This window comes from Astatotilapia calliptera, chromosome 7, assembly GCF_964374335.1.
Source record: "Astatotilapia calliptera chromosome 7, fAstCal68.1, whole genome shotgun sequence".
In the NCBI taxonomy this organism is placed as follows: Eukaryota; Metazoa; Chordata; class Actinopteri; order Cichliformes; family Cichlidae; genus Astatotilapia; species Astatotilapia calliptera.
The window spans coordinates 50,682,548-50,697,577 of record NC_137428.1 but is presented as its reverse complement, the minus strand read 5'-3'; the positions used below and the strand labels follow the sequence as shown (position 1 = coordinate 50,697,577).

The 15,030-nt window shown below is 38.3% G+C and overlaps 1 protein-coding gene across 1 annotated transcript; it reads right to left on the bottom strand.

Annotated features, from left to right (window-relative positions):
* Nucleotides 1-9,125: 9,125 nt before the first annotated feature.
* On the bottom strand, nt 9,126-13,914 carry avpr1aa (arginine vasopressin receptor 1Aa). Its single transcript, XM_026175286.2, has 3 exons — nt 12,834-13,914; nt 10,656-10,877; nt 9,126-10,249 (listed from the first exon to the last, which is right to left on the bottom strand). The coding sequence occupies exons 1-3, from the start codon at nt 13,780-13,782 to the stop codon at nt 10,137-10,139; spliced, it is 1,284 nt and encodes a 427-aa protein (XP_026031071.1). The 5' UTR covers nt 13,783-13,914; the 3' UTR covers nt 9,126-10,136.
* Between the last annotated feature and the right edge of the window lie 1,116 nt (nt 13,915-15,030).

Below are 15,030 nucleotides of genomic sequence, written 5' to 3'. Positions count from 1 at the left end.
TTTGCGTGGGATCCTCCCAGGTACTCCAGCTTCCTTCCACAGTCCAAAGACATGCACTTAGTGGGGATAGGGTAATTAGAAACTCAGCACGGTTGTCTTTATGTGTTAACTGGAGGTAACCAGAAGGCAGATACTAAATGCAAACACTCACGTTAATACAGAGAGAAAAACAATGGAACAGAGAGAAAACAAAACATATGAGGAATCCAAACAGAGAATCATATAAACAGGTATCCATAACTCGGGAAAAACTAGACAGGAACCAAAGATGATATAGTATATTAAGAAAAGAATTCAAAGTACTAAGATAACAACCAAAACAGAAACTAACAGAGTCTAAAGCTCAGACTTTGGAGAAATGGAATAAAAGCTTCCAGGCTGTGTGTCATTCCAAGCTGTATTCTCATGTTTCACTTTAGTTTTGTTCTATATTGGATGAAATCTTGATTTCAAAATTTGTGTGTTACTAATTTTTATGTTAACAACCGACATCCCAAACCCTTTAATATTTTTCTTTTTTTTTTTTACATATCTTTGCGAAGTCTCTACATAAATGTAAAATGCACCCTGTTAGTGAAGCTAATTAATTCTGTGTGTACCCTGTTGTTTTATTCTCTGACCAGTAGATGTCACCAGCTTACTGAAAAATGTGCGAGGGAGTTCCTTTGGCTTTTATTTTATGAAAACCACATATCACATGGCGTGTCTGGCTGCATGCTGTTGTTGTGCTTTCCTTACTAAAATACTGGAACGTATACTTTTTTTATGTGATACAAGGAGGGGACTAATATCACACCAGCCTCAGACTAGAAGAGATGAATGTGTGTTATTTATAGCAGTTATTGGACCCAAATTCTTTTCCCATCCCTGCAGTCACAAAGATAAGCTCGGGGTGGTCAGATTCCCCACAGGGTGAGCCTGGACTGAGCGGGCTGGGTCTGTGTGTGTTTCTGCCTTTTTTCACTCTTTCCTGAACAACATCTCCCCCATGCAGAGTTAACTGGAGAGACTGTCAAAAGAAAAAGAAGAAAAAGTCTGGGTTGCTGTTGTTTTTGGAGAGGTGTTAGGAACATATTCAGTGACTGTGCCATATCAGTGTTTAGTAATTAAGAATGACATCACATTAAAAAAAAACAACTCTCTTGCTTTAGTGTGCCAGAAAGATAATTTGTAGCCTCTAGCTAAATCTCATGTTACTCTGTGTGTAAACATATAAATAAACACATACAAGCAGAGGACATAATGTGAAATGGTGCTTTTTATTGCTTTATAAATACACGTCAATTACAATTGAAAAAAACTCTTTGACATGTGACTTACAACTAAATGGATCATGTTTTTTTCACTACTGATTTTGCAGTTTAGGCTACATCATATTAAGAAAATATGCAAACATATCAGTTTATTTCATACACTAATATTTGTATTCTATTTATTACACCATATTAATGGAAACTCATAACAACACATTGTTACGTTTTACTATAAAATTGTGCCCCAGGGATTGGTGCAATATCCCATAACAGTCATAATAAAACCTTAACTGCTTCACAAGTGTAAAGATCGGTGGTGGGGGGATTATGGTGTGTGGCTTTCAGGAGTTGGGCTCGGCCCCTCAGTTCCAGTGGAAAGGAACTGTTAATGCTTCAGCACACCAAGACATTTTGGACAATTTCGTGCTCTGAACTTTGTGGGAACAATTTGGAGATGGCCCGCTGTTCCAAAATGACTGCACACCAGTGCAAGAAGCAAGGTCCATAAATACAATACAATACAAAGCAATTTTATTCATATAGCACTTTTAAAAAATCAGAGGTGTGCCAAAGTGCTTCACAGAATCAAAAGACATAGAAGAGCGAGCGTGATGTGGAAGAACTTGACTCCTGACTCCAGAATCCTGACCTTAACCTGACAGAACACCTTTGGGGTGAAATAGAGCCAAGACTGCAAGCCAGGTCTTCTCATCTGTGTCTGTGGAAATCTTTTCCCAGAAGAGATGAAGCTGTTATAGTGGAACATTAAAACCTATGGATTAAGAATGGTATATTTACAGCATATGAAAGTACATGATAAAGTGGGATTCATTGGTGCATTATAAAAGGAAAATGCAAACTTTACTACGTTTAAGCATGAATGCCCATCCTTGACCTTAGAGAGAGTCTCATTCAAAAAACAATGCTAACAATATGACAAGTTCTGGTATGGTCTCATAATGGGGCTTTTTTGGGATAAATATCTCAAACTGCTATTTATAAAGTCAACAATCAACTGTTATTGTACACTTACATTTAGGTATTTTGGTTATAACTTAACAGGCTGTCAAAAACACAATCATAATTATTGAATTTCTTTTTTATTCAGTAATATCCTGTCATATTTTGAAATCACAGACATTTGTGGGCACTTTACTTTTACTCTCTACATTTTGTCTAGTTTTGTTTGCTTTTCCAATTTTCTGCCTCACCTGTCCATAATCAAAGTATATTATCATCCCAGTATATGTTTAATTACCTTGCCAGTTGCCTTGTTGCATTTTGTAGATATCCAGGAAATTTCTCATATTTTTTGTAGTTCAAGTCTGTTTCTTTTCCTAATGTATGACCTAAACTATCTACCTACAGCCTTTCTTTAGCACAGGGGTGTCAAACATAAGGACTGGGGGCCAGAATCAGCCTGGTGAAGACTCCAATCTGGCCCACCGGATGACTTTGGAAAGTAAAAGTGGACATATACATTTCTGACTTTTAACTGTGTTTTAAAAAGTTTTTCCTATTGATAGAAAACTCCCCCATGGCTATGCACAATACACCAAAGTAATTTAAATATAGATTTCTGTAATTTTACACACATTTACCTTTTCTAATCTAAGCTCAAAGAGACATAGATATTGTCGAAATTGCACTAGATGTGTAGTTAAACTTCTTGAGCTTGGGAGCTAATATAGAAAAAAAAAGTTATAAAGCTACATGTTTTAAAGACTCTTGTCCCTCCTCCTTTTTATAATGTTCAGAAAAGTGAGCAGTACGCATTAACAAGTTTACATAAAGTCTGTTTTCATTTATAAAAGAAATATTGTGATTCCTCTGGTTTCGGTCCTCAACGTAGCCTAAAGATTCTCAGGAATTCTCAGGGAACACATTTCTAAGAAGGTAACGGATTGTGCTTGTCAGCTACTGGAAAAGACATCGATCAAGCAGCCATGCAATACCTCATCTCTGTCCTTCTAGTGACCACAGAGAAGGCCTTCATAATTAACGAGGGTCAAGATTCTCTGACCTGTGTGCACAAGCAATGAAATCCATTGAGCTGACACTTTGTTAATCATTGTCCACAAAAGCAGTTTGACCTGCTACTGGTGTCTAAGCAACAACTCTGCTATGAAGGTATCACTCTCCTCTCATGTTCTGGCCATTACATGCTCGACATTTTTGTGCAAAATATACCTCAGACTAGTAATAAACACATATAGAGCAATATACTGTGATGTTTTATCATCATAATTTAATTATGTTGCCAAATTCTTCAGTAAAGAATTTAATTATGTTTTGTATATTCTGTTTGTAAGACAGGGGCTGGTGAACTAATGAATAACAGCCTGTCATTTTGCCTCTCGTGCTCTGCCTTTGATTTCCACCTGGGTTCTGTTTTTACACAGCAAGTCTGTAATCTAAATGCAGACTATGTACAGCCCTGCGCTGTGATCCCACGACACATCAAAGCACCTGTTTTGATTAATAAAATCTAAACATGTGACCTTTCCTTCTGTTTGAGAAATGAGACGAAGCGGTTGCTTAGGTGCATGTTAAAAGCACAAAATGTCTATCCAGAAAAAAAAAACCTGTTGGCTGTATTAAAGTTTATTAATTTTTTAAAACATGTGATGTTTTTGGTGAAGTCATAGTTACTGCATTTCACTCATGTAGCAGTGGCAACAGAGAGAAGGTCACATTACTGAAAGGTCTCTGTATGAAACGTGTGACTCATAATGAATGTCTTAAACCTCCACCCTTATAAAAATGAAAATTTTGTACTGTAGTTTTTGGATCTTTCTCCAAGTAAAAAATAAACACATTGGGTCTGGGTGCGGAGCTCACGGGCACGTCACTGCAACCCCCCCTGGCTTCTGCTCCGCGGCTGCTGAGTGACCCCTCATCTGGGGCTCCCCTCAGCTCTTTCCGGGACAGTGGCGCGGCTGCCCCTCTGTTGGTCTTCCTTGGTCTCCTTTGCTCTTGGGGCCTCTGGATGTCTGGAACCTTGATCTCCTGCTTCATGCCCTGGAGGACGGGGCTGTGGCCCCCCACACCCTCTAGCAGATCATTACATGAAGGAACCTTTTAAATACAAGCGCGTTCATGCTCACAGGTGTACACACGGGTGCTTACACACACAAACTACACCCTTTTTGGCTGCTACCTCAAAGCACACTGTGCGCTGTCGATATTACGTGCCGCACAATAATATTTAATATTTGGTATTTACTGTTATATTCACATAGATCATCGTGATGATGTTGTTTATTATATTGCTCTCTTTTTCTTTGCTTATTTTCTCTTTTTTCTTTCCCAACAGGTGATCCAGGTGATCGATGTATGTAGTTTCTGTCTGTTTGTTTTGCTGGTTTTTGGTTTTTGCCCTTTATCACTGTCCCTCTTCCCCGCTCTTTTTCTTTCCCTCTTTCTTTGTCCCTTTTCTTTTCCCCAGTCAATATATATATATATATATATATATATATATATATATATATATATATATATATATATATATATATATATATATATATATATATATATATATATATTTTTTTTTTTTTTTTTTTTTTAATTGATATTTGGTAATTGTACAAAAGGAGGAAGTCTGTGCTGTAATTTTACCAAATACTAATTAGCAGCTGTTCATTTATGTATACAGTCTCTGAATGCATCTTGCTAACTAAGAATGCTCATATTAGCTGATAGGCTCTAGTCCCAATATGCCCGTGTTCTCCTTTTTATACAGTCTGTGGTTAATGAAGCAATGCACGTTCCCAGAGTGGTTTTAGAGCTTAAACCAGCTGAGCTACCCTCTATCACACAGTACATCTTGATTATCACCATATTAATTATTTGTAGTTTGTTTAGCTCATTGTCACCTACAAACATACTCAGCTTGTCAAGTCAGAACGGTCCCAACCAACCAGTCTAACTGGACTTTTTTTTTTTTTTTTTTTACCAAAAACACATCCAGATTCTTCATCTTTTTAATTTTTCTGTGGCAAACTATTTTTGTTGTGTTGTTGTGTACTATGTATTTGAGAATTTTTTTAAAATAATAAATTGATCATTACTACTATTAAGCTGTCCAGACCAGTTTTATTATTTTGATATCAAATTAATGCTGCTTCTTTATTTAATTTAGTTTAGTTTTACTTTAGTTTAATGTTATATTTCTTTAAGAAAATCCCACCTTAACATAATGATTTTATAAGTAATCAAATTCCACTCATTCAACGATCTGAACTAAATAAATTCTGTTGCAACTAGGAAACAATAACTTACAGTCGGTCAACTGGCCTAAGAAATTTGCTGACAGCTGAGACTAAAAGTAGACAATAGACATGCTGCCCACAATCTATGTGAAGGAAATTTGTTTGGTAACACAGAACATGAGTAACAGAAAAAAAGTTAGTTATGCAAGCCTTGTCTGGAAGAATGTGAATGCTTTATTTTCCAGATTTTGTGTACTAGCATTTTTTTTTTTTAGATCAACCTGTTTGAATAGATTGATTGATCTCTGGGGGGTGATTAAAGAACACAATGGTAAATAGAAATATGCGTTACTTTCATGGACAACAGAAGGAGAACAATGGAGCAGGAAGACAGAGGCTTGTATGTAACTGAGGCAAATATGCTGCCACTCTGACAGACCCTCTTCTCATTTAACTCTCATCAGAGAGCTGAAAGAACTTCCTGTGTTTGAGACTCTTTCAAGTCGGCTCCACTTAGAAGCAACACATCTGGTTTGTTATGTTACCATTAACCAATTGAAGTCTAATTCAGCCAAGAAAAGAAAGAAATCTGTATCCCTCTTTTGTTAACATGAACACTTCTGTCAGATTATTGACTTTCTAAACATTTTGTAAAGCCTGTTTCGTTTACACTAGCATGCAAGCAAGAATCTCTGTACCGGGTTGAGGAAAGGCCAGGGTGTCAGGTGGAGGGAAGGCAGCTGTGGACACAATTGTCCAGATCATAACAGAAAACAGGACTTGGTTCCTGCTGGAAAAACACAAGTTGTTTAGTCATTAAGAAAGGGAGTATGAGTCTTCTTGGCATGATTCCCGAACAATGCGGGATCTTAATGTTTTTTAAGCTAAAGAATATGACAGATTGGATATCATTAGGAATTCTTGTGCTGAATTCTGTGGCATGAGCTTAAATGCTGAAGGAGAAGCTGAGGGATTTCCAAGAAAGAGCAAAGTGGTGCTTGAAAAATAATGTTTCATGGCTTTGAGATTTTGGAGCGAAGTCGGTGTGAAGTCGCTCTTCAGAAGGGTGCCAGCGAACAAAGACCTTCATATGCATCTGCAGCTCATATCTCTGCATTTTTCAGACCCCTTACTGACATCCCTCCAACTCTGTCTTTGCCTGAGGTATCCATACATGTGGCACACAAAAGATATAAAAGTCTTTGATGTTGTCGCTCTTCACAGACCCCTGCACTCCAGTGAGATCCATTTATCCTTTTTTTGTTCATCTCCCAAGCAGCTCGGGGTGAATAAATAACTGTATGCTGAAACTGATTTGCAAAAATAAGAAAGAAAAAGCCTTTCTTCACAAACTTCTATGTAAAAAGACCATCAGAATAAGGCATGATCACAGCCTGATACAAAATGCTCTGGTCTCTATAGGTAATATACTACTTCATAACAAATCTAGGGGATAAATATTTTTTAGCTATTTAATTTTTTTAAGGCTTCAAGTTACAGATGTATCCACTTTGACTGGCAGTTGGCTTTACCTAGACCACAGGTGTCAAACTCCAGGCCTTGATGGCTGCTGTCCTGCTGGTTTCCCAACTAACCTGCCCTTGTAGCTTCTTATTGGCAAAGCACACCTGATCCAGGTAATCAGTAGCAGGTAGGGCAGGGATATCTCAAAAACAAGTAGGATGCTGGCACTCAAGGACTGGAGTTTGACACCCCTGACTAGATGCTGTAGGGTTCACCTCCCCTAATAGAGATCTCTGGCCATCTCACCTGCATTTGTGGTTTTGGTTTTGTACAAATTGCATTGCCCTGTTTAATGTTTCCAATACAAAATATAGAAAATCTTGGGTTGTGCACATATTCTGTGGATATGCTCCTAATTTTGCAGTCCTTATAGTAAGATGTCTGTTTTCTGAATTTCTAAGTTGAGGTCCTAGTTGTTCAAAGTCTCTAATGAAGCTCAGTTATTATTTTCTCAGTCTAGACTCTGACTGCAGACCCTGTCCCCCTGTCCCCCTGTCCCCCTATCCCTGGCTCATGGCCAGCGTTTCGTAGGAATGCTTCTTCATGGTTAGCATTTTGTAATGAGATTCACAGTGTATGCTAGGTGAGGAATTTGAGCTATGTTCACCATATCTAAAACAACTGTCTCTCCAAAACCAGTCAGAACTTGATGTACTCAGCGCTATGTGAAGGAGTCATCATTTCCTGTAACGAGTTCCTCTGTCATCCATCTATGACACAGTCAACAGACCCCTGCATTCTTAAAATCACATGATTGGTGATAAATTGTACCTTAGAGGACATAGTGGGGTGGAAAGGTTTTAGATACTGCAAAGGGGAACTCCAAAAAAGCGGCATTATCAACAGATGCACTAAGCAACAGCAGATATCATTCTTGTTCCAAATGCTAAGCAGTGTGGCGTGGCTGCTAAAGTAAAGGACTAAGACATTTTTGCTATTGTGAAACAGAATAATGCAATAATATGATGTGTTACACAATCACACAGTATTATTATTATATTACAGTATTATCACTATTATTAAATTAAATGAAATTGCATTTCTGATGGAATCTAAAGGATGACTGAAGGGTCAGCTTAAATAGGAAACATGTTTTCTCACAACGCTGGTTTCACGTGTCTGGATTTTGAGATATTTGCCTCTGAGATTTGTAGAATTTTGATTTAATGGATGAAGAAAATAAAAAACAACACAAATCTTACTAGAATCTGAAACAACAACCTGGCCCTCTGAAAACTATTAACACTCTGTTTTGTGAAGCCTGTTGGGAGCTATGGTTTTTGGATTAAAGCAATGGTCTGGTGTTTGAGGAAGTGTGCTCATCTGGTTTCTTGTACTGATAATCTGTAGGATAAATGTGATGCTACTGCTCACAACTGGTTAGCTTGGTTCATAAACATTGGGCTAGTCTGTCTTTGTCGTAATGATAACAGAATCTATTAAAAAGTTATGACTCATTAAATCTCTTTTTAATCAGCTGGAGTTGCCAACAGCCGGTTAAAGCTCAAGGCAACAACTACTTTGCATGAAAACCCAGGAAAACTGTGGCACATGACACAGTAAAATCTGTGAAAATATGGTTTTACTATGAAGGGATTTTTCTTGTTAGACTTTTTCCCCCTACTGTTTTTAACCACATGTTGAATTTTACCATTTATGAAAAAACTGACAAAATTACCTGGACATTTTCCATTTTTCCATTGCCCATTTTTCTACTAAAGAAATCCTACAGATAGATGTATCTCAAAACCTCCTCACACTGAAAATAAACAGTAAAAAAATCTTAACTCTGTTGAATAGGTAAAATGACCTTTTAATACAATGATTTATCACTTTATTACAAGGTGCTATTCATTCTATTGGGACATATATTATCCATCAGTATGGGGGTGGACAACATGTTGACAAAAGGCTGCTCATTAGCAGAATTTCCCATTCACACGTTTTCAATTGAAAGGTCAAGCAGTTGCATAATCCCAGAGCTTGGCAAGCTTCAACTGCTTAGATTGGCAAGAGACATGACTTCACAAAGCACTTCATTTTCAGCAGAAATAACACACATAAATTTCTGTGGCTGTGCACCAGCTTCATGAAGCACAAACTATGAAATGTTCCATGTAGTAAAAACAGGAACAAAGACAACGTAATATTTAATACATTGGCGTGTATATTTCAACATAAGGTGTTACAGTAGGTTACCTCTTAAAGATTTGCACAAGCCATTACAGACCAGCAACTCATGCCCAATAGATTTACATATATTACTCCTATTTACAGACATTTAAGTGTTTTTAATATACAACTATGCAACATTTGAATTGATATGTACATACTTTGATACACAGTGCACACATATATACACAATATCTATGTACAATCTTGATTCAATATAGCTTTTTTGTGGGGGTGGGGGGGATTATTTTTAATCCGACAATCATTATGGTGTCACATATCACATTGATTTCCAGGAAGTTGTTTATCTCGAGTGCAAATGAAGCCAAAACTCAGAACCACCAGTGGTGCAGGATGTCTGAGGAAAATCAGGAAGTGTGCTGATGTGTTGTGTGTGGAATGTGTGAGCTTCTTCCCAAGATTTTATGAAAGACATGGGAACAGTTTGTGAGAAGGTGGGCTGACTTATCCAGCAGTGGTCAGTCTCACTTCATCAGAGCCCCCTGCTTTCTATCTGTGAGTGAGTGTGTGTGTGTGTGTGTGTGTGTGTGTGTGTGTGTGTGTGTGTGTGTGTGTGTGTGTGTGTGTGTGTGTGTGTGTGTGTGTGTGTGTGTCTATAAAACTTGAAGGAGATCTCATTTACCAATGCTGAGCAGAAATGAAAGCCATCAAATTTAGGACTGTCTTGTGCAACATGAAACAATTCCTTCAACAAATCATAAAAGTGCACATAACCACAAAAATCTGGCTGATAAATGTAACTCCACATGCTTCCCTTTTTTATTTTATTTTACTTTTTTTCCCCTCAGGTCAAAGCAAAAGGTTCGAATCAGATTTACAAGCCACTAAAATGTGGTTCTAAGAAAAACAGGAAAAACGGAAAGCTAAACACAACGGATGAGGTGACTGCCTTGGTTACTTGGAGACGAGTGGTCTGGAAGAGTCGTTTTCACCATCACTACACACATCTCGGCTGCTATATGGGTTTTATCTTTGTAAACACTTTAACAGGGAAGGGTGTTCGGCAGCACTGTGGGGAGGCACAACAACCTTTGAAAGCATCAGGATTCCTGGAAAAAAAGGTTCTCGCTAAAGAAAAAAAAGGAAAAAAAACACTCAGAAGAACTCATGCAGGAATCTGCAAAACACTGAATATTGAAGATTTATGATTACATTCAATAGAACAATTTAAAGCCTGTGCATGCTTTTTTCTCATTATTTATCTAACGTTTCTGCTGAGGTTATCTAAAGAAAGAAAGAAGATGTATGCACGTTCCCTAATGTGTCCATATTTTCTGCTTCTGTGAACCTTGCAACACCCTGTTTCATGTTTTTTTTTTTTCAAACTAAAAAAAAGCTTGGTTTTCTGTATAATTTTAAGACATTGCAGTTCCTGTCATTCATGCCATTTGGTGCCACTGTCAAACATGTGTTTACTCTGCTTGAATAGAGGGCTTGGAGGAATTATCCAGCTCTCTCCAGTAGCCGGTACTACCTGTTGGGCTCCGATTGGTCATCTTAGTCAGCAAAGTCGTTCTGCGGAGGCTACTGTCTGAGTCTTCTTTCTTGAAGTCGGTGTTGATTTTGCGGCAACACGAGAAGCACTGCACAAAATCCTGGAGGAGGTGGCCACTGAAGATCATGTATATCCACGGGTTACAGCAGCTGTTGAGACTGGCAAGGAGTGCAGACAGAGACACTGCTGTGTTCTCTGAATCTGGAGAACAGAGAGAGGAAGGAGGGAAAGGATGATTAATTCGCAAAACATCTGGTACAGGCTGTAGAAATGCCTGTTTAACTCAGTGCCTCTGGTGTCTAAATGCTGCCTAAATGTGCCAGACTCTGAAAGTTACAAAGGTGTGCCAAAGTTAGAAGAAATCTCTGTTACAGATCCAACTAGTTTTAAGACTTTTGGAATAAAATGTAATTTTCATAATATAAGCAAAAGGCGGTAATCCACCTCCTCAAACACTGACACTTAGTCAGATAGATTTAAGTATAAATTCCTTCTCTCTTCCTACATCTGAAACACTTTGATTGGAGGATAATGTGATCTGTTGGTGTCTTCACTGTCACAGAGTTCCTCACACCAGTAACAAAGGAAGCGACGATAAATTAATCAAAGGAGCTTGCAAAGAAAACTGAGAACCTTCACAGACATGACGATAAATTAACGCATTTAAAAAATGACAGGATCTGTTTTCACTGCAGCCACGGTCATTTTCTAAGCCAAGACAAGAAATTTTGGTGCCTAAAATTATAAGGAAAAAAACTATAATGAAGACGAGGAAAGCTATAAACAGTGGTCCAACTCAGGGAGGAGTTTGTTTCATCAGCTGCCAATATAGTAGGCCCATACAGTTTATTTAGTGCCATGACATGAGTTTATAGAGCTATATAAATGATTGTTGTTGTTTTTTACCTGCAATCATTTGCAGGTTGATGACATATATAACAACAACAACAGCAACAACAACAAAACCTACGATGGTGCCTTTTTAGAACTTCCCCAAATTTCTACAAATTTGAGTTATATTGCACTTTATGTTGCACTTTATGATAGGGCAGAAAAATACTAGAAACCAGAATTTGAAAATGTGTAAATGTGAATCATCTGTAAATTTCCTGTAAAATTTACTCTCACTGAGAGCTTTGGGCCCAATTTTTGTGGGCTTTGGCCTTCCAGCTAACTACCACAATATCTGACTTTATCATCTAATTGCAGTTGTCATTGTTTGTGTTTGAGTTGTTGGAATTATCCATCTCACTAGGACTTCAAAAACTTTATTTCAAAACAAAAGAGATAATAATGAAAAGTGATACAGCTAACCTAAGAATTTTACACGTAAATTTTTATTCTTAGCATTCACCCCACACACACCTACCCATCCCAACACCGTCACCAAAAGTTAACAATTGAATTCAGCCAAGAACGGAATGAACTTATCAGCTAGCCAGCAATAATTAATTCTACTGATCCACAGTCAGACTGATAAACTTTGAACAAAAGTCTGAAATATTTTTCTGTGAATTCACTTTTTAAAAAACAGGTTAAAATACTTCGAGTAAGGCAAAGTAGGGCATTTGATAATTAGTGCAATAATATAGTATTGCTGTATTAGTACCATATAAATTGTATAAAACAGGTTCGGCTAATGTGACTTAAAACGTTGGTTAAAAAAAGATGTAATCTGATTTTAGACAAGAGGAGATAAAAGGGAAACACCTTGTGGACAGGACAAAATATGTTGCTTGCACATAATTTATACTAGTGGCGTGGTTTTAAAGCGCCATAACATTTCACCACTTAACGTCTCAAAATGCAGATGTAGGGTTTTTTCCTTCCTAAATCTCCCTGGAAAATTCTCCAAATGGACACGTACGGAACATAAGATTTCATTTATTTGGTGAAATGTAGTTGTGGGTGTGCATGTGAGCGCGTGTGCGTGAAAGGTTTGACACTGTATACGTTTTAGATTAGTATGTTTACACGTTTTGTTTTTGTTTGTCAAATAAGTTCGTGCGTAAAGGCGCGCAATTCGTGGATTTTTTTCCCTTGCGCAACGCGATTCTTAAGTTTCTGTTCATTTTCTCCCCCTGCAATTCTCAACATTTTTAGAACGATTAAAAGTGTGACATTTAATAAGTATTTTGTTCATTTATAAGCACTCACCATCCCACTGGAAGTTTTCATCCCACACAGACCACATCTGCACGATGAAAAACGGTGCCCAGCAAACAATGTACGCCAAAACGATCACAAAAGTCATTTTAACGGTTCTCAGTTTGGCTCTTGAGATAGTTGTAACGCTGCTGACCGAGTTCTTTCCAATCAGTCCATTCCTGTTTGCCGCACCAGCCGTCGTTTTTCTTTTCTTGTATTTAATATTCTTCCAAATACTGTGGCAGATAAACCCGTAGCACATCATGAGAAGGACCACGGGCACCAGAAAGATGCCCACGGTTATCCAGGTGATGTACGCCCTGGCGCCCCAGGGCTCGATAAAGCGCGCCCAGCAGTCGTAGACGCCCGAACCGTTCTGGATCTCGCTCAGGGAGAAGATGAAGTACTGTGAACAGCTGAGCACCAGGCTACATATCCACGTGGAGATGATCATGATGTACGAGCGTCGTGTGGACTGCTGTAGGGTTTTCAGAGGGTGGCAGATGGCAATGTAACGATCCAGGGTCATCATCACCATCATATAGGTGGACGCAAACATTCCCATCACCTGGAGGTGCTTCACAATCCTGCAGAGAAAGTCTGGGCCGTAGAAGCGGAAGGTGATTTCCCAGCACAGCTGTGGCAGCACCTGGAAGAAAGCAACCACCAGATCGGCCAGGCTCAGGTGTTTGATGAAAAGGTGCATTCGCGACATCTTCTTCTTTGTGTTGTACATGGCCAGCAGGACGCTTACGTTCCCAATGACAGCAACCACGAAGGTGATGCTCAGAACCATTATCTCTATTTGTGCCACCTCCTCGTTCCTTGCAAACGGATCTGATCCGTTATGCTGGTCGGTGCCGTTTCCAGACGTTCCCATCATTAGGTCAGTGGTGACAGTGAACACCAAAGTCTGGTTCTCTTCGTTCAGGAGCATACGTTTGTCAGGAGCGTACATGGCACTGCCCCTCTGTGCGCCCTAGCAAGACTTAGTGCCAGAGGGGCTGCAAAGTGCCTCTCCAATCCGTATATGGAGCTACCTGGCGCCCGTAGAGAGAAACTCGTTGCTTTGTGAATTGTGTCTCCTGTCAGCGCTTTTTAAACTCGAGTCAAATTTCAGACTGCGTGCGCAAAGCAGGATGCACTGCAAAAACATGAGGCACCTAATGATTAATTTATATTGTGGCAAGCACACATTAATTCAAATAAAATGTAAAAATAAATGCAAAATGAACATAGACATCAATGAGGGATACTTTTCAGTGAAGGTGTACCCAACGCAATCTAAAGTGTTCAAATATGCGAAACGTGCGTTTTCTTGAAACTGTGTTTGAATATCAGCATAAATATAATCAAGCCAAAAATGATCCGTGCTGCGTTTCCGATTCCTTGTCTTGCTTTGGAGACAAAAAGTTTAAAATGTGACTTCCACAACATTATGGCTAAAAAAAACCATTTTTTGCAGTGCAGAGCTAAGCCCTTCCCGATGCTTTACACAACATCCACATCACCACAACTCCGCGTAGGTATTGTTTATTAGGAACTTTTGTGGGTATTAAAAAGTCACAAAATGTGCTGAAAATGTAAAGTGTTTAAAGTACAATGAACTGAGTAACACAATTTTTATTTACAATTTTTTTTCATACACTTTATGAATATTTGAGGTCCAATAAGAAAAGACAGTCCCACCCAACAGTTCACAAATAACATTTAAATGCTTTTTCCCCCAGCATAATAAGCTTTGCAGAGGAATTGTTATAAGGTAACTGTAGCTGAACCTGCAAACATTCGGGGCTCTAAATGTGTTGCTGTGATGTTGCTTTAATAGGAATGTGTTGGGCAACAGGCTGGAATGTTGTTTTTGTTAAAGCCCAGATAAAAACCACACTTAAAAAAAACTGTTTAAACTGAACTGTGACTTGGTTTATTCTGTGATTAATTCATTCCTAGCTGAAAGAAATTCTCTTACTAATGATTAATAACATTAAAATTAACTTATTTGCTGCAGTCGATTGTTCTTGTGAATCTGCCTTCTCTGCACTTTTAGCTCCAGTTTCAGTCAGGTTTCCAGCAAATGACATACTCTTAGCACAAAGTGGTTTTAGTTTAAACAATCAAAATGCACTGAATTCATTTTTGAAAGAAATATTTGAAGGAATTTACTGTTCAAACTTGTGAAGAGGTTTGCTAATGTTTTCAGGAAGCT